This window comes from Coffea arabica, chromosome 6c (assembly GCF_036785885.1).
Source record: "Coffea arabica cultivar ET-39 chromosome 6c, Coffea Arabica ET-39 HiFi, whole genome shotgun sequence".
Classification (NCBI taxonomy): Eukaryota; Viridiplantae; Streptophyta; class Magnoliopsida; order Gentianales; family Rubiaceae; genus Coffea; species Coffea arabica.
In genome coordinates, this window is record NC_092320.1 from 63,458,253 (window position 1) to 63,478,281 (window position 20,029).

The 20,029-nt window shown below is 36.7% G+C and overlaps 4 protein-coding genes across 4 annotated transcripts; 1 reads left to right on the plus strand and 3 right to left on the minus strand.

The window, feature by feature from the left end:
- Window positions 1-194: 194 nt before the first annotated feature.
- LOC113692682 (tubulin alpha-5 chain-like) lies at window positions 195-3,799 on the plus strand. The gene is made up of 5 exons (XM_027211161.2): window positions 195-406; window positions 1,347-1,561; window positions 1,655-1,854; window positions 2,357-2,865; window positions 3,239-3,799. The coding sequence occupies exons 1-5, from the start codon at window positions 294-296 to the stop codon at window positions 3,552-3,554; spliced, it is 1,353 nt and encodes a 450-aa protein (XP_027066962.1). The 5' UTR covers window positions 195-293; the 3' UTR covers window positions 3,555-3,799.
- A 695-nt stretch (window positions 3,800-4,494) lies between these two features.
- Window positions 4,495-5,613, minus strand: LOC113692683 (ethylene-responsive transcription factor ERN1). Its single transcript, XM_027211162.2, has one exon. It carries the CDS (start codon window positions 5,479-5,481, stop codon window positions 4,558-4,560), a length of 924 nt encoding a protein of 307 aa, XP_027066963.1. The 5' UTR covers window positions 5,482-5,613; the 3' UTR covers window positions 4,495-4,557.
- A 4,836-nt stretch (window positions 5,614-10,449) lies between these two features.
- On the minus strand, window positions 10,450-12,997 carry LOC113693883 (small ribosomal subunit protein uS7). The gene is made up of 5 exons (XM_027212644.2): window positions 12,859-12,997; window positions 12,606-12,740; window positions 11,175-11,446; window positions 10,743-10,946; window positions 10,450-10,649 (listed from the first exon to the last, which is right to left on the minus strand). Exons 2-5 carry the CDS (start codon window positions 12,708-12,710, stop codon window positions 10,595-10,597), a joined length of 636 nt encoding a protein of 211 aa, XP_027068445.1. The 5' UTR covers window positions 12,711-12,740; window positions 12,859-12,997; the 3' UTR covers window positions 10,450-10,594.
- Window positions 12,998-17,879: 4,882 nt separating this feature from the next.
- Window positions 17,880-19,399, minus strand: LOC113691840 (small ribosomal subunit protein eS28x). Its single transcript, XM_027210160.2, has 2 exons — window positions 19,235-19,399; window positions 17,880-18,373 (listed from the first exon to the last, which is right to left on the minus strand). Exon 2 carries the CDS (start codon window positions 18,370-18,372, stop codon window positions 18,175-18,177), a length of 198 nt encoding a protein of 65 aa, XP_027065961.1. The 5' UTR covers window position 18,373; window positions 19,235-19,399; the 3' UTR covers window positions 17,880-18,174.
- Window positions 19,400-20,029: the final 630 nt, after the last annotated feature.

A 20,029-nucleotide genomic window follows, 5' to 3' on the forward strand; every position in this document is an offset into this window, starting at 1 on the left:
ATTATCCCATATAATTAACTCATCAAAAAGAAAGTTTAGCTGGAAAGGCCCACAATTTGGGCTGTGAGGCATGTGGCGAAGGCTGAGAGTCACCTGTCACCCCATCCCCACCGGTGCTCATGATTGCGGATTCCAAACTTTTATGAAACCCAGTTTAATTGTTGGACGGCAGCACTTAAATTCCCCCCAACCCAGCGCCCTTTCTTCAGTTACCGCTGCCCTGTTTCTCTCTCTCCGATAACTTCCACTTAGTTTTAGAGAGAGAAAGTTGCTAATAGTGAAGAAGAAGAAGGATGAGGGAGATCATAAGCATACACATTGGACAGGCCGGGATTCAGGTGGGGAATGCATGCTGGGAACTCTATTGCCTCGAACATGGCATTCATCCAGATGGCATGATGCCTAGGTTGGTTCTTTCTTTCTTTCTTTCTTTTTTCCTTATAATTTCATTTCATTTCTTTTTTTTTTTTTTTTGTTTCTGCACTAGAAATTATCATTGTCGTATGTTTATGCTCCAATGTTGTTATCTCCGACATCAAATTGTCGGTTATGGCAAATGCGGTTTAATTTCTTAATTTCTGATGATCGTTGAAGATTCACCGTTGTCTACATTGTTAGCATTTTCACTCTTGATATGGCAAATGGTGTGAATCCTATTTTTTGGTTTTGGAAGGGAGGGGAGAACATAAGTTAGTGCAGATGAATTGATTTGCTTCTATATAATCATGATCTATCACCGTATTTCTTAGTTGGTGTTGCTGTCGATTTAGTTTTCAAACTGGATGCTGTTTAACATGACATTTTTGTTCTCTTAGCAAATGATTCAACCTGGATTCGGTTACTACTGAATCTCCTCTTTGACTCTTATTAGTGTGCTAAAAACAAAGATAAACTTCACCCTACTGCTTAGATGCTGTTGGAATGGCTTAATTCATGATCTCCACGAAACAGAGCATAAAGCTAACCAATACAATTGTCTGATATCGTCCGTATTCTTCATAATGATGATGGTACAAACCATTCTTTCCTGTCTTTTGGTTAGTTCACTATGCAAAATTGTGTAAGTTGATTGTGCGATTTCTTTAATTTGTTTGAGTAGTTGTTCTTGCACCTTTCACAAACTCTTTTTACAACTCAACCTTTGGTTCATAAATAAGTTTCTTGCATCTCTTCATCAATGTTTGTTTGAAGTTTGAAGGAATGTCTTTCAGTGAACATGCTTTTTGAGGATGTGGTCTAGCCGCTCTGGTTGTACAAACTAAGCTGAAATTAGTGACAAGGTTTTGCTTCTCTTTGTTTCTCTTTTCCTTCCTTGATCTAACATTACAAATCACTTTCACTTGCAGTGACAAGTCAGTCGGTATCGCAAACGATTCCTTCAATACCTTCTTCAGTGAGACCAGTGCTGGGAAGCATGTGCCTAGAGCTATATATGTTGATCTGGAGCCCACAGTTGTCGACGAAGTTAGGACTGGCACCTACAGACAGCTCTTTCATCCTGAACAACTGATTTCTGGCAAAGAGGATGCTGCCAATAACTTCGCTAGAGGGCATTATACAGGTTTCCTGCTGTACATGAGTGGTTGTGTCAGTTGTGCTGCAATTGTTTTTATGTAATTTTCCAATTTGGCTAACTTCCTCTTGATGCCTTCAGTTGGGAGAGATATCATTGATCTTTGCCTCGATCGAGTGAGAAAACTGGCAGACAACTGCACTGGCTTGCAAGGCTTTTTGATCTTTAATGCTGTTGGTGGTGGCACTGGCTCCGGTTTGGGTTCCTTGCTTCTAGAGCGCTTGTCTGTTGACTATGGAAAAAAATCAAAACTTGGCTTCACTATCTTTCCTTCACCTCAGGTAACTGACCCTCAGAAATTGCCTATAGTCAATATATCAATTTAGAAGTGTGTTCTTGGTGGCAGGACCTGTACTTTACTAGATCCAATGAACTAGATTTTAAACTTTTATTCAACTGAAATTTTCAATTTGCAGACAAGCTAGTTAATTGACTGATCAAACAAATGTTTAAAACAGAAGCATGTTAATTAAGGAGAAAGAGAACTTATGTGTGAAAGGATAAGGGTTACAGGAAGTGATCCCTTGCTTGGACAATCATGCAATGAATCTTAATGCATACTGCTTCACAGGCAAAAAACAATTGCATGTTACTGAACTTCAACGCTGTGATAGCTAAACTGTTTTCCTGCAACCTGTGTGTTGCTTTCTTCTGTCTAGTCACAGTTTTACAGCGGTAAAGTACAGAGACCTACATATGAGTGCAGGAGTGGCTTTCTTTTGCATTTCTTTGGAGCATTTTCTTTGAGCAGTTTTCAATGACTGGCTTACAATTCTTTTGCAGGTTTCAACTGCTGTTGTTGAGCCTTACAACAGCGTGTTGTCTACACATTCCCTCCTAGAACACACAGATGTTGTAGTGCTTTTGGATAATGAAGCAATATATGATATTTGCAGGAGATCACTAGACATTGAAAGACCAACTTACACTAACTTGAACCGCTTGATCTCTCAAACTATTTCATCTTTGACCACCTCATTGAGGTTTGATGGAGCCATTAATGTGGATGTTACTGAGTTCCAAACCAACCTTGTACCATATCCACGTATTCACTTTATGCTTTCATCCTACGCACCGGTTATCTCTTCAGCCAAAGCTTATCATGAGCAGCTTTCTGTGCCTGAAATCACAAATTCTGTGTTTGAACCCTCAAGTATGATGGCCAAGTGTGACCCAAGGCATGGGAAGTATATGGCATGCTGCCTGATGTATCGGGGGGATGTGGTGCCCAAGGATGTGAATGCCGCCGTTGCAACCATCAAGACCAAACGGACTGTTCAGTTTGTTGACTGGTTAGTTTATCTCATACACTGTTTAAGTCTGAATTAGATGTGCCTATTTTGTTAATTACTCTGAGGTGTTAATCATGCCCTCACTGTTTGAAATCACGAGGGATAAGCTAATTATCGGACATTTGAATTTTAACCCTTTGGTTGTTCAGATATAGTGAATGAGTACTTGTTGCTTGACTGTATTTAGTCACTTGTGCGAGCCAAATTGAACTTTTTGGTCAAGTTACATACAAACTTCTTATTGCTGTTCTTATATTATTTAATAAATAAACTAGTTATATTTCCAGATGCTCTATTGTGCTTTAAATTTATGAATATATAAAAGGTACTCCTTTTGGCTTTTGAATAGATTTTCTCATGTAAATACTCTCAGGTGTCCTACGGGTTTCAAGTGTGGCATCAATTACCAGCCTCCCACTGTGGTGCCGGGTGGTGATCTTGCCAAGGTGCAGCGTGCAGTCTGTATGATAAGCAACAATACGGCTGTTGCTGAGGTCTTCTCGCGAATTGACCACAAATTTGACCTTATGTATTCCAAGCGAGCGTTTGTCCACTGGTATGTAGGTGAAGGTATGGAGGAAGGCGAGTTTTCTGAGGCTCGTGAGGATCTCGCTGCTCTTGAAAAGGACTATGAAGAAGTTGGAGCAGAAGGAGTTGATGAGGAAGAGGAAGGGGAAGACTTCGAGTAGCATTGCTTAAAAGTTTGATCAATTGGCCCAACCTACCCAGTCTCGTGTTGTGCCCTTTTGTGCTTATTCACAAAATATAATCAATTATTTGTAGTAATTGAAATGCTACTTATGTTCGTTGTGGGTTGTTTTGGCAATTAGATGTCCAAAATACGCCAGTGTTGTTTATATATTAGAAATTATCAAACTCCATTTTGTTACTGAACCACTTCTATTGTCAGCATGAAATTGACCATGGTTATTCATTTAGCTCTCCCCGAAATGGTTCATCTGCCAACTTATTCAGTGGCTTCTGATCTTGCAGTCTCATTCTATATATATATATATATATATATATATATATATATGTATACGCCATAGTAGGTGTTCCATGAGCGTATCAGCCATCAGATAATTCATTTGCTTATGGTGCCTTGGTCTAAATTGTTTCTCGCCTACGGATGTTCATCTAGATGCCTGCCTGCCTGCCTGCCAGAATTTTAAAGTTGCTTCTTGTCTGGTCCTCAAATCAGAGCCAACGAGTTTCGGCATCTAGAGAAAGGAAAGGCCAGCCAAGTTTTATTAGATTATGGTTCCTTCGCCGGAGAAAGAAGTTGACAAATTTATACCAGTATCTTTTCCAAAGAGCTAACGCTTCTGGGTCTATTTTCCAGTAAATATCCAAGAAAATGTTGAAAAAACCAATCTTAATCTTTTTATGATGCACGGTGAGGCTAGAGTGAACTCCTAGCTCTTAGATAAATTATGAAGTCAGTCAAAACGATTTCTTAGACGTTGTGGACGTTGATGCTTAGTAAGCTCCGGTTGGGTTTGATAAATGCTTGCACCGGAGCTGCCTGTTTGCCACCAGGCGCTGAACTAAACGAGATATAGAGAACATAGAAAGATAAAAAAGAAAAAAAAAAAAAAAAAAAAAAAAAAAAAACCAGGATAAGGGAAAAGAACAAAAGAATTCAGGACTCTGGAGATTATATTTATGGCTGTGGACAGAAATAGATTAAGATTAGCATAGCAAAGAACATAAAGGAGGAAGATCCCAAAGGGCTTCAATGGGATCAAGGACAGTTTCCATGTACTCTTGCACGCCATTCATTGCATAAAGCGATGCTGAAATCTGTCTTTCGACTTTCATGCGCTCAAATTCTGAAAGCTCCATGTGATGATTAGCTATCTCCGGCAAACCACTTTCATTCAATTTAGGCAGCTGTAACAACTGGTGGTGATCTTGAGTTGTGCTGAAGGCGAACCTGTGATCAAAACCTTGTGCTTGGAGACCCGAAGAAGGGATGTGAGTTTGGTCATGATAAGAAGGCCCCATCTCCATCTCAAATCCTTTAGCACAGCAGTTGCTCAAATCAGGCTTGTATGCATCATCAAACAAATGCCCCTCTGGTGTTTTCTGCTCAAATGAAATTACTGAGTCAATGCTGCTGCTATCATATTCACCACTGCTGCTAACAGGACTAGAGGCTGCACTGTTGCTGCTACTTGCTATGCAATTATTAACGCTAACGCTGTTGGCTGGACTAGGAGTGGCACCGGATGATTCATGCATATCAGTATTGCTCTGCGGCACCTTGGCATTTTTTCGCTTGTTGAGAAGAGTTTTAATCCGCGAAGCAAGAGGAGAATCAGGGGAAATCTGTTGAGGGACAAAGTTGGTGCGCGTATTGGATCCGCGCAAGAGGCAAGCAGCCTCATCATAAGCGCGAGCAGCTTCTTCAGCAGTTTCGAAGGTTCCGAGCCACATCCTTATCTTCTGAGTTGTGTCTTTGATTTCGGCTACCCACCTTCCCGAAGGCCTCTGTCTCACCCCAACGTACTTGTTGTTCTGCCCGCTGCTTCTGCTTCTGCCCTTGAATTTGTTGCTCATTTTGCTAACTGGGATGGCAAACTCTTGCTCTGGTTGTTGGAAGTGAATCTCCATTGATAAAAAAAGAGTGGGAGTGGGAGAGACAGAGAAGGGATAAAAGGCGAGGACAAATAATCAAAGAGAGCTGAAAGGCAAGACAAGAATAGTAGGTGTTACCAGGCTCCCAATGCTTAGCCAAGATCAACTTGTCTACATGTTCTTGTTTTCTAAGAGGCTACCTGTATATATCTACTCAAGGGGCCTTTGTTATGATGTTACCTATGACGCTATTTAGGTTCATTTGCTCTTGTCGTTTCTACCTTGTTTCTTTAATGAAGGATGATTGATCATAAAAGAACAACCCCCCCCACCCCCTCCTAAAAAAACACTAACCTTTGATAAGTACCCTCTATTTCTATCTTTTAGAAATGAGAATGCCGGACGGTTTTAGACCCTTACAGTTTTAACCGTTGGTGGCCTTCCTCAATTATTAAGAAGTAATAACCCTTGGTGATCTTTATATTCACACATGACCTTTTCTTCTTATGAATTATTCAGACTGCCTTTTTTTTTTTGATCTGATATCTCAGTGAAATCTCTTCCTTTATCAGGTACAAGATACTACTAAAATGTTGGATCAGCCCAGACAACTTTCATGCTTGTGTTTGTCTCTATGCTCCCAATGCCTTCAATGATGTTCCAGGATTTGGTGGGCGATGGTGACTCAGAAAAGCCAAATGCCAGTTGAACAACAGTTAGAAAGCACCTTGCAATATCAAGTTCTGAACACAAAACAAAACACAGTCGGTAATTTTCTCCAGAATGAGGAAAGAAAACTTGGGTCAATCTAATTAATTGATTAATTTGGAAGATGGGACCTCAACTCAACCTCCTCAAAGCATCAAGTTGGCCAAGTTTATTGTTTAGGACTCTGTCAACCAAGAATAGGGGAGAAAAATGCAGACACTATTATTTGAGTAGTATTTTTGTTGTGCGGGGATCGTTTTCGAGTGTTGTAATGTAAGAGTAAGACCAGGTCCGGTTTGGGATCAAGACAAAACACACCTTTTTGATTGCTCTACACTTTCTTTTCTCGTCTTACGTTCTATAATGGTTTTCCAACTCATGACGTTGTCTTCATGTGTGACAGATACTTGTTGAAGAAATTTCAATGGAGTTACCGTTTACAAACTCCACGCCAAGCCAAGGAGAGGGAAAGAAAGCTACATGGACCGAAGTCAGCATTGCAATCATGCTGAGGCATAATATGCAATTCTAAACCCTCAAGCCAAGGAAAATGCTACCCTTGGATTCAATTGCTAATCATCATCTTGCTTTTTAGCCAAATGGTGTAGCAATTTAGTCATAATGGCGGAGAGAGCAACAGCCACTCCGCTTTGCCATGTAGTATTATTAACCTTCAAATTTACAAGATATTGACTTGTTCTTCTTCATCAATTTTGAGTAATAAACAGCTGCACTAAGGGGATTTTTCAGAGTATAAGATGTACAAAAAATTTCTTACTTTATTCTAAAAATGATGCAATTACTATTCATGAAGGCAAACTTTTTTTTTTTTTTACCTCCTCAATATCTGTGAAATAATACGAGCAAAAAATCAATTTCAGAGATGCTTGAGAAAATGGTTAAAACTAATGAATTTTACGAGGATTTGAAATGTCCACACATTAGTATTGAAACCTTTCTGGACAGCAAATGTTGAGCTTCTCTTGCATTTTGTGGAAGTACAGCTTGCTAGTACTTTCTTTTTCTTTTTCTTTTTTGTTTTGGTTTTGTCCCCTTTTTTGTAGAATACAACTTCCTCGTCCTAGTACCAGTGCGTTAGAAGAGCCAAATACTGCAACTAATGCGAAGAAATCAATCGAATTCCCTTGTTTCAAATATGGATATCGTTTTCATTCGAGTGATGAGAGGCTTAAAGCAAAAGGGATCCTAGTCCTTGTCGCCTCCTCCTTTGTCTAATTAAGTAACCAGGTCAAAAGTAGGGTGAGAAATTAGGCAAATATAGTTGTCAAGGCACGAAATGTTGCCACTTGGAAACACCTCAGAAATTCTCTAGATCATCACAAAAAACTAGAAGTCAAAGACAAGAAGGTTTAACAGATAAAAAGACCTATTCAGACTACAATCAAGAATGTCGATCTCATGGCCTATGCTGGCTGCTATTGGCCCTGGTTTTCACTTCCCAAAAACAGAAGGCATCATGCATGCCCCATTTGTTTATACTTCAGTACAACTGCTACTACATCACTAATTCTAATCCTGAAATCGTTTTACCATGTCAGATATCAGTTTTTTCCATAGACAGAAAGAACACATACACCCAATTAGATTAGAACGCCCAGAAAGTCATCGTCAAATTGAGTCAGACACTAATCTAAGGGAGACCCACAAACGCTCAGATGTCAGATATCAGTTGTTCGCTGAAAAACATAAAATATGCTCTGTGGTTATTGCAAGAATTAACGAAGCTGAACTAAGAAGATGCTGCTGCTGCGCTAGGCTTAACACTGATGTGATGTCTGGCTTGTCGATTTTAGGATGCAACATCTATATATAATTTGGGTTCGAGGTAAATATAAATATATGGAGAAGACAGAATAATAATGTCTTTTTCGGATTATTGTTACTTCTTGGTTCTTTTCACCAGTTTTGGTGCTTGCACATTTATATATATGACCATGAATGAATAAGGTAATCTCAACTGAAAGATGCCATTCTTGTGTTCTGCACCTCTGAATTCGATATATGAAAACATCCATATTGTTAATACCTATTTCAAGCGCAGCTCGGGCAGCAATCATGAATTTGACTTTCTTAATTTTATCGAAACAGTAACCTAATACTGCTAGTATATGATTAAGAACGTGGCAACCGAAGATTAAAAGAAAGGTTTAAAGGGATACAAACAGATGTTTGACTTTCGGCTTTTTTTGTCGATCAGATTGAAAAGATTGCAGCACCAGAAAGGTATCTTTTTCTTTTGGTAGAACACCAGAAGGGTATCTGATAGAAAGAACAGATTCGATGCTAGAATCTAATTTAGGCGAGCAGCCTTAAGTAAGCAGATTAAAGTAACCCTCAATCATACTATACTATCTCTGTTGCTGTTCTCCAAATTTCATCGTTTTCTTTTACAGTTTTAAAAGAATCGTATGTTTTCAAGTAATCTCCCAGTCTCAAAATTAACTTGTGATTATATATATATATTTTTTAGTAAATCTTATATACACTGACTGTGTATACACTATCACCGTTGGATTTATGATAAATTCAATTTTTCATGGCAAATCCAACGCTGACAGTGTAGGAAAGATTAATTTGTTTTTTTCTTCGTTTCTGTAAGTTCTGAAACAGGCAAGAGGCTGTTGATAAGTAGCTAAAAAAACTACCACATCAGCTGAGATTCCATTTCAGACCAAGGATGCCAACTGATGATTCCTCATTGATAGTACCATACTACCATTCTTCCGGGCATCTGGCATGGGAGTGTCAAACAGCTGCTGCAAAATTGCCTACAAATGATTACATGTATCTGTTCCTCTTTATGATCGATCTACCAGCCTTTATTCTAGATTCACAAGTGATACCTGTCGTTTAACTTTAGTATTAAATACAAGCAGCATGCTGGGGACAAAATACAAAAAAGCACAATGCTTTCTAAATATTCATTGTGCTTGATGATGATCCATGAACATCACTTTCCAACTATAAGTCACATCATACCAAAGAATATCACAACATTACTTAAGACCTGATGTAATCGAAAGTGACTTGCTCTGCCCGTAGCTGACAAATTCTTGGTACAATTTGACTTATTTAAGCGAACCGATTGTAATATACTTTGGAGATGATATGATGAGGCAAAATTTGGGGAGTGTGATACAACCTACTCAGATTCACATCCCATCCAACCTATGTCTGTGAAATGAAAATAAAACAAGCAAATTTTGTAGCAATAGTAAGATGTGCCTGTAAAGCTAGTATGCTGTTTTTACGGATAAGCAGGAAATGGAAAAAGCAGAGAGCATTATTTCTATTCTGATGCTCCAGACGAAGCCTGCCTGTGAGTGTGAAGCCAGTTGAAGCTTCATAATGCATGAACACGAAGAATCATAATAATTCCTGAGCATTTCTTTTCTAGCATTCACAAGTTTTTCTTAATTATTGTGATTCAATTTTTTTGGAGAATGCCTTCAACTTTTCCTCTCATAATCAATCACATGCGATGGATAAGCACCATCTTTTCATATGGTCTCGACAAAGGATTGTGTGGACTGTGTTCTATAACACCACAATCCTAAAGGGCAATGTCAGTTTCAGTAGTTACTACATCCTAAAGGGCAAGACATTTGTTCGCTCGATTCGATCACTGATGAAGGAAGGCACGCTTATAGGATCAAATATGGGCGTTAAATTAGGTACGTCGAAAATGGTTGGACAAAATTCTCTCAACTGATAAATTACTGGTGCTAGTAAGCTGCCAAATGAAGAAGAGCGCAATTGACAAATTAGATAATGCGTGCCACACATTGCTCTTCGGCTTTACCAGAAATAGACCCTTTTGGGTATTTCTTTATTGAATTGCCATTGTCAGTTGCAGGGCACGGCTGATCCAGTTCCAAAATTGCCTCGTATCTTAGCTTATAAGACTCGGGGTAGAGCCAATCTCTGGGCATCGAGCGATCCAGATCCACCATTGCCTGACATCAAAGCAATATTAAAACTACAATGCCCGCCGAGAGATCCACTAATCTGCAATCTACCGGTCTATTACTTTCAGCTTGATTACAGATGTATCAATTCCACAGAGCAATGTTCTTCAACACAGGTCGAACAAAATGGTGTTGTAAAAACCCTTTATGAGCACCTAGGAATTTGACAAGACCATCTTCCTTTCTGAAACCACCAACCAAATAATAATGATAATAATAATAATAATAAGTGTTGACTACCAGAATTGCTAAACAGGGAAGGCACCATGCACTACAGTTTACAGAGTTAACATAAATATGCCTCAAATGATAAAGAACCGTTCAAATATCATTTGCCATAAAACTCAATCCACTACATGAAAAATAAATAGTACGTCGAATCTTAAGTTCTGTTATGAGACAATTCGAAAGCAGAAAAACAAAACTGTTTTTGAATTTTCCAGTATCCACCCTCAACGGTTAGCCTTTGCAACCCTCTCAATCTCATCCTTCTTTTTTATGGCATAGCTGCACAGTGAAAATGTGGTTATTAGTCATATATACAGTATAGACCAAACTTTATACACTATAGAGCAAGCTCAATATGAGTTAAATCCATACCTGTTGGAAGATCCCTTGGCAGCATTGATAAGTTCATCAGCAAGGCACTCGGCGATGGTCTTGATGTTTCTAAAAGCACTCTCACGGGCTCCAGTTGTTAGCAAATAGATAGCCTGATTGACACGGCGAAGTGGAGAAATATCAACAGCTTGGCGCCTCACAACACCAGCTGAGCCAATTCGAGTAGCATCTTCTCTCGGCCCACTGTGCACGCACAAAAACATACGGGCAGGAGGAAAGAATTAATGAGGTACCAAATGGAAATATAAAAGGCTGTACCTGAGCATATAAGCAAGATGACTCTTCAACACAACTTCAAATGCTCACATAGCACTTCAGCGCAACCATAATACAATGTAACTTCCAAACTGATACCAAAAAGTAGGTACCCTTGCTCTCAACTATAGCACAACGAAATTTAGGATTTCATACCTGTTGATAACAGCGTCAACAATGATTTGAATAGGGTTTGAATCAGTCAACAAATGAATAATTTCCATGGCATGCTTGACAATGCGAACAGCCATCAGCTTCTTCCCGTTGTTTCGGCCATGCATCATCAGAGAGTTGGTCAGCCTCTCCACAATTGGGCACTGTGCCTTTCTGAAGCGCTTAACTTGGTACCGACCAGCAGTGTGAGGCATGTATGTTGGGTGCTTGGCAGCTGTTGCAGTGATATAATCATCCACTGAAATGTCACTGACCTGTAAGACGATTATAATATCCAGAAGCCCATGGGGCAATTAGAACCATGACTAAATCAACAACACAGAGTCAAAGAGTCACAGGCATCCCACAAAATGGCCGCTTCTCTATTGACACCTATGAAAAGCATAAGCAAAACATGCAATCTAAATAGGAGAAAGGACTCTTTACGACAGAAAATATGAGTAGCTATATAATTAACATTCTAGGTCACGTACGAATATCAGTCTAAAATCGAATATTAAGCAAGTATAAGGCTGTGTGAGTAGACATGAGCTGCACAAAGCTAAATGAGACATCCATATGAAAGAAAAAAGGGAAATAGACATCCATTAAGCACCATCAGTGTCTGGGTTGTATACACAGATTACACCCTCTAATTGTCACTTTTCCAATTTGACAAATGCAGTAAAAAAAAGGATAAAGATAGGCATCTCAAAATAACATAAATCTCTCTCAAAACCTTGTGATTGCACTAATTTCTTTAAATTACTTAAAATAAGAACAGATCAAAACAAAAACAAAACTCAAGTTGGATTAGCACTTGTTTCAAATCCGTATCACAAAATATATCAGTAAAGTTTGCAAGCTAGCCTCACATTTTTCCAGAAAAGCTGGAAAATTTCAGACACCCCACTTAAAGTTTTTATTTTCCATTATTATAATTTTTTTAAAAAAGTTTAACCAGGCTCACTATTGATCAAACTACAGCCACAGAAAGAAAGTAGACAAAAAATTCTGGAGCACAATCGAAAATCATATAACATATATAACTGAGAAGCTCAGATGCATAAAATCATAAAACTCATGCTTCATGGTTTCAAATGCATGGAGGGAAGGACCCCCTATCCTTTGAGGATGCATCCTATCATACTACTGACTACGTTTTACAAAAAATTTTGGATTAAACAAACTTCCTGCAGGATGAGAAGTTTAAAATCTCCAACATCGATTTCTTGAAGAGGATAACTTCCAGCATTTGGCATTCTCAACCAAAAAGACTTTCAATTAAAAAAAAGTCGATCATTCAGTGGTGACAAGAAGGGATTTTTTTTAGAACTGCAAAATAAATAAATAAGTAACTAGAAATTAAATAAAGAAGCGGAGTGAAAAAACACAAACATATAAATAAAGAGAAAGAAAGCCGGGAAAAAGGACCTGAACGTCATCGTAGGACCAGCGGTTGAAAAGCAAGACATCGGTGTGAATCTTATCTTGGTCACGAGAATTCGCTGCCGCCGATACAATGCCCCCAGTCTCCATTGCTGCTTCCTCTGCTCTGCCCACAAATCACTACCGCCAGAAATATATGCATTTCATCATTAGCAAAAACAATTTAAAAAAAGAAGAAAAAGAAAAAGAATAAGAAGAAAAGATGCGGCGGAACGGAGATACGAGGGGTGGAAGAAACCTTTGGGGAACTACTGATCGCCGGAGGAGGTTGGCCGCGGAGCTGAAGCAGGAGGACTAGAGCTGGAAATGACTAAAACCCTAGCTTTGCAATCGGCGGCTATATAAATGACTGATAGGGTTTTGGGCTTCCCGACTTGGACACGGTTGTTAGATTCATTGAGCCCACACGGGAGATGACTTACTTTTCATTGTGGGCTACATTTGGGCTCGGGCGAGGTTTTTGTCACTGGGGAATGGGTTTTTTGTTGCTGTCGTCATCACTTCCTTTTTTTTTTTTTTAATAATAATAATGAGGGTAATGATAGAAAGAAAACCTAAGGAGCCGTTTGGCTCGAATTCCATAATTACTATCACTATCGATATCATAAGGTGATCAATGATAATGAGTTTTAATAATAAAAAAAACTTTGTTAATGTGGAATGGGTTTTATAATTTATTATTTTTTTTCCGTTATTTCTTCTTTCTTCTACATTTGTTTTCATTTGTAGAAACTAGCAAAAATGGTGGCATTTTATTTTATTGCTTTTATATTTAATGAGAATAAATGGGTAATTAAGATGATTTAAAGAGAATAAGATGGGGAGGTAAGATGATTCTCTAGTAAGAGGTGATTAATCAAAAAATCCATAGAAGAGGCCTACCATTCCCATTGATTTATTCCCATTGGCCCCAAGCAAACATTATGTATGAATATAATTGAATTCGAAACCTATAGTAGGGATTGAAACCTATTACTAGACACCCCCTAAATCATCAAATCATAGTAAAATTCTATGTCCCTTTTTTAGTACAATTCACTCAATTTTTATCTCTTACTAAAGATAATAATTTAAGTTCTAAATACTTTAACTATCTAAGGGCCAATAACAGTTTTTTCACAGTCTAACGGTGAGTTTCACTTGTGGGTATGATACTCTAAAGGATTGTGAACTCTCCCCAAAATCATATTAATATTTTTAGTATAATACTAGTTTCTAACCCGTGCATTGCCGGGGATGGTGTAGTTCTTCCTATTGCTGCTTAATTTGTAGTGTACTTATTTGTTGCTTTTGTATAGACTTATATTCAATTCTATATTGTTGAACTGGATAATAGAATATAATAAAATTAGTTTAAATATATTTTAGCACATATGAATGTAAAAAAAGTTGGGGGAGGGATGGGTTGGATGATTTGGAGGAAGGAAGTACAAGTAGACATGAAGGTTTCGGGTTCAATCCCTCCTACTTATAATTAAAAAATTTTTAAAAAACCAAAAAAAGTTATCAATTAGGCTTTTATATTCTTGAGAACCAAAAAGAACAAACTTGATTAGATACGAATTTTAAAAAAACTTGATTAGACATATAACTATTTAAATACGAAGATACATTAATTTACAGGAAACGTTGTTAATTTTCCATTTCTCAAACATAGTATTCATCTGCTCATCTTAATTCCTTCGCATCTTGTTTATTTTGGCTACAAGAAAACATAGGGGTATGCAAAATCGAAAAATTTCGATTTACCGATCGAATTCGAATTGAATTTCGAATATCAAATTCGGTAATTCAGAATGGAAATCGGAATATCCGATTTCGAATTGGTTGAAATGAGATTTTTCAAATTGTCCGATTTCAAATTCACAATTCAAAATCGAAATCGAAATTGGAATTCGGAATTCCTATTTCGATTTCAAATCTATTTTTCATATATATATATATATATATATAATATAACATTTATATTATAATAATAATTTTTATATACATGAATTCGGTGAAATCGGAATTCCTTTTTCGATTTCAATTTCGTTTTCACACATATATATAATATTTTTATATATATATGTAATATAATATTTATATAATAATAATAATAATTTTTATATTCATGAATTCGGTGAAAACGGAATTTACCGAATTCCGAATTGGTGAATTCGAAATCGAAATCGGTCGAAAATTATGATATCAAAATTCTGAAAAATTCCGATTTCAAAGTTTCGAATTACCGATTTGGATTTCGATTCACACCCCTAAGAAAACATACATATGATTGGACACAATATCCAACATGTTGAATCTATTATATTACTATATTCTTTTACTAATTTATAAAATTTATTTTGTTCTAAAGATTCAATCATTCTGCATATGTTCCTACATTAAGTTGTATCCAAATTTATATTTAGTAGAAAACCAAATCAAAAGCATTATGTAATATAAGGCAACAAATAAAATGCAATAACAAAAAGTAATTCTCCTCAATCGTGTATTGATAATAACTAACCTGAATCGAAAATAAACTTCCAAATAGTCCTATGACAGTCCTATTGAAACTTGGCGCTTCTTTTCTTATTGATTCAAAAGCGAGCGGGCTTAATTAGTATCCTTTCGGTGCTATGAGCTTTCTAAACAAGAATTCTTGAATAGCAAACAACCAATTTTATTTTCATTATTCAAATTTTTGACAAAAAAAAATAAACTTTGTTGAACACTTTGACAACATGAAAAAACCAAAAGCTCCGTCCTTCCTCTTTAAGAGATGGAAGGACAGAGGCCTCTGATACTTCAAGCAAAACCAATTTCCAGCGTGTGACGTGATCATGAGCCATATAATTATCAGTATAGTAAGAACCATAATTTCAACGGTCAGAGTAGAACCCAGTAGAGAGTTCAAGAATAAGGTAGGGTCCTGTCCCTTAAAATTTAGATAATCCCTCTTTCTACAGATGTTGAACCTGTGTTTTCATACTATCCTAGTTTTGGTCTAATCGAACCGAGTCTCGAGTTAATTTTGTAAAGTTCGAACTCGAACTCGAGCTCGACGAGCTCAAAATGTCAAGCTCGAGCTCGAGTTTAAAAAATAAAAAATAATAATAATAAAATTATTTAAAAAAATAAAAATAATTATTTATTTTTTAAAATAAATAAAATAATAATTTTTTAACAAATAATAAAATATTAGGGATATATGTGTAATTTTACTATTTAAATAAAAAATAATATATATATATATATATATATATATAATTGAGCTCGCGAGCTAACGAGGTTAATGTTTTTGAATTCGAGCTCGAGCTCGAGCTCGAGTCGAACTCGTACTCAAGCCGCTCGCGATCAACTCGATTCGTGAATGCCCCTAGTTGGATCGTGAGCGGCTCGATTCGTGAACGCCCCTAGTCTCAATGCATAAGAGGTTCCTAACTTGGTAACATGAGATGTACAAGTAGTTGTTGTATATAACATCTATCATCTATGTCACTAAGACATACAAAGCAGTTGAAATTGAGTAATAACCTATTACAAAATTCGAACACCCTTCAAAAAATGATTGTCAGTCCTCATCTCCCCATAGCGTTTGGATTGCATTTTTCATGATTTTTCATGGGAAAATTACTGTAGCAATTTGATGTATGTGAGGGAAAAAGGTAATAGGGAAATGTGATTACAGAAAACGACGTAATTTTTCGACGGAAAATAGCAATCCAAACAAGGCGGAATGCTGAGTCTAACCATGTTACAGTAGTAGAAAATATGCATAAGATATAACCGTGAGTTAGTATGATAGACTAGAAATCGGCTCATCGATAACAATCCGATGGGAATGGAGTTCGGCCACTATGTACATGTTGGCCAAAATTGTTGTTCAAGACACCAGTAAATCAACCGTGTAGAATTTAGAGACAATTATAAAATTGTTACAAATTATTAAATATTATTCATGTTCATGTTAATTAAATTTGCAAATTGTTGAAAGAGGACAAGGAATGAATATAACATTATTTGAACTGATTGTAAGATAATGTCAATTATTTATATAAGTATATAACAAACACACAATTATTATGCTTGAAACCTACAGAAATAGTTGCTAAATTATCACACTTATATTGTGAGGTTGTACAAACAATTAATAAGGAATTATAACTTGTTTAGGTAAGTCACAATGATAAAAAACGGATTATTTCATTTCAAGTTAGAAATCCTAAATTGCTTGGCTCCAGATGCGGCCTTAAAAAAAAGCCTCCCACCAAGAAACAAACATGCATGTGAAGAGAATACGACAAAAAGAAAAAAAATTTAAAAGAATTCAAAAGCAATAAAAATTTAAGATGAGCTTATCCTTTTTATAAATATATATTCTACATTAATTAAACATTTTCATAAAAAAAAATATAAGATTATGACCTTTACAAATAAATCTTATAAACAAACTATAGTCTCCCATATTTATAATACAATTTATTTAATGAAATTACTTATTTAACTCTAAAAATATTATTTTATAGTATGTGCATAAAAATTAATATATATATATATACGCGAAGCTGGTCGGATACCCACGAATTTTTAATTATATGATCCTAACTCGCCCCGCATCTATAATATGATCCTAACTCTTTTTTGACCCGATCAAATAATATGAGTTAGATATAATTTTCAAATTGGATTGATTCGAGTATAATGAATTTTTGGATTAGCGACTATTTTTGCCCATCCCTAGGTGCTGCTATAAATATGCGGTTAGCAATAACCTACATCACAAAGCTAACCAACTCCAAAAGGAAGGGTTAGTGGGCACATACACAAAACACATTTCAAGAAATCCTCATAGGTCAAACTCTTTTTAATAAGGGCATAAGGCCAGGAACCGCCAACGCAAGAGTACTAAAGGATCCACCTGTAAAATTATTGCATGAAGCCAATAAAACACATTCCACCAGCCTTTAGGGCTAAACAATAGAGCAATTCAAAGGCAATTCGCAAGTTAAAACACCAGATTGCTAGGCAATATCACTGGCATGCTTTTGGCTGAGAACTTGAGATAAAATAACAAACACCTTCAGCCTCGCAACATTTTTGCACACGTGAAAACAACACACTGAAAAACAAGCAACGTGACTGGATTGTGGAAGCATGATTTTCGAGTACTCAAAAGGCATTAGCAAATAGCATGCTTGCTAGTTAAGTCAACTGATTTATGTTCATACAAATTAACATTCTATCGTATCCCACAATTCCTCAGAACTAATAAGATTGTTACAGAAAAAACTTCAGGAGTGACATTAGATAGCTGGAATACTTGCCAATCGTATCATAATAAACAAGACAACTAACCGTAAATGAACAGATCATGATCCCCAAAATATATGACCAAAAGTATTCAATTACACTCATTGATAAATAGGTTCCAATCCTTGCCTATACCAAACAGAGTCTTGGACAAAATTTCTCTGGAGTAACAAAATTGCATGCAGCTTGCGTTGGAACAACTAAACTAATATGCATGATTTCAGACATTCAACAGAAAAAAAGAAGACATTTAGAGCCCTCAACGCAGCCTCCTTGCTTCTCTCTCAGACTCGAGCAGGGTGAGAACATCACCTTCCCTGACTGGTCCCTTGACGTTCCTCATGATGAAACGGTTCTGGTCATCAAGGAACTTGACTCTCACCTGAGTCACCTGTCCTCGAGAGCCAGTGCGGCCCATCACTTTCACCACAATAGCATGTTTGATCTGAGAATCCATTCTGCAAAATCAGGACAACTACAATTAGAGAAGACTAGGAGAGAGTAAACAATGGAAGAGAAACATAAAACACAATATCTTGAACAAAGCCAATTATCAAGGACATCACATGGCCATATCCAGTGAACATATAGCAATAGACAACATTAGCATTATCAAAAACAAAAGAAAAATAATATTCTTGTACTTAAGCTATCAACCCCGAAAAAATACTCAAGTTTAGACATAAAACCTATAGCATTGAAGGACCAGAAAGAGGTAAACTTGTTAAAATTTATCTACATCCTTCACCTCGACCACTAGCCAAGAAAGGTATTCAGAAGCTATGCAAGTGCTTTCAATAACCTATTCATGAACAATGTCCACGCAAGCTTCTCATAGACTATTGAACTCCAGATTAAAGATGAGCAATCAGCATAAAAATGTAAAAGTAAACAGGAAAGAAATTTGCTGCACTGCCATAGACATTATAAGCTTATGCTGCCAAGTGATTCATACTGCAACAATTCCACAGAAACATTACAAACGAGCAAGAGAATAAAGCTAGTAAATAAACCAAGCAATAAATAGTAGGAAATCAGTTATTTCGACCGCAACTCCAAGAGTATCATCTTTCCCTCATAAGAAAATCAATTTCTCAGGTGATTAAGAATCAGCTACGAGGCATAGTGAAGTGACTTTGTTACGCAACATTCTAAATGTCGTCCGTCAAATTCAACATAAATTGTATACAAGTCCTACGAACAGCATAAACAGGCATAACTAACGGAGATAGATGCCTATAGACGATAAAAAAACAAGAACTCGTCGAGCCAGAGAAAGGAAAAGTCAGAATAACCAGGCAAGAGATGTGGAAGGAGACCTGCTGAAGACAAAAAGCGGAGGTCGGAGGCCGGAGATCCGAGATCGGAGATGGAGGGAAGCGCTGGGAGTGGGACGACGGCCCAAGTAACTCAAAGCTCGCTGCCGATGCCTATGGGACTCAGCCTTAATAGGATACACCAAAACCCTAGAGGACTCAGTTATTAGTATAATAATAGAAGACCTATGTTTTTCTTTTTCCTTTTTTTAATAACTGTTCACAATCCAATTTTTCTTTTCTTTTTTTTTTTTAAATAATTGTTCACAATCCATCTTGTCTTGCATTAATTAATCATAAAGGCCAAGCCAAAATGATGTATCATCTATGCTTGTTGCTTTTCCAATTCACCCGAGTGCTCCTAGCCAAACTTCCATTTTTTTAAATAGTGGTTTTTTTGGTCATATTTTCTTACAAATATTCTAACAAATTATTTTATAATAATTATGCATGTAATACTAAAAAAAAAAGTTGGATAGTGTTATTTAAAAGTTTTTAGTTAAGTAGATCCATCCAAACGGAATTTTAAAGATTTGCATGAAGCATCCAAATCTCAATTCTCAAATGAAAACTCAACTTCATTCGAGTTTATAATTTCATATTTGATAAAAATATAATTTTTATATATGCATGCTACTTGATTAGGCTCGTCGAACACTCGAATAATATATTTAGTGTTCAAACTCGACTCGCCAACCTACTCGAATAGCTCGAGATCGAGTTCGAATTAGGTGGCAGGTTTGTTTGGATAGGGTATTATTTGAAATAATTACTATAGCACTTTTTGTGATGTGATGT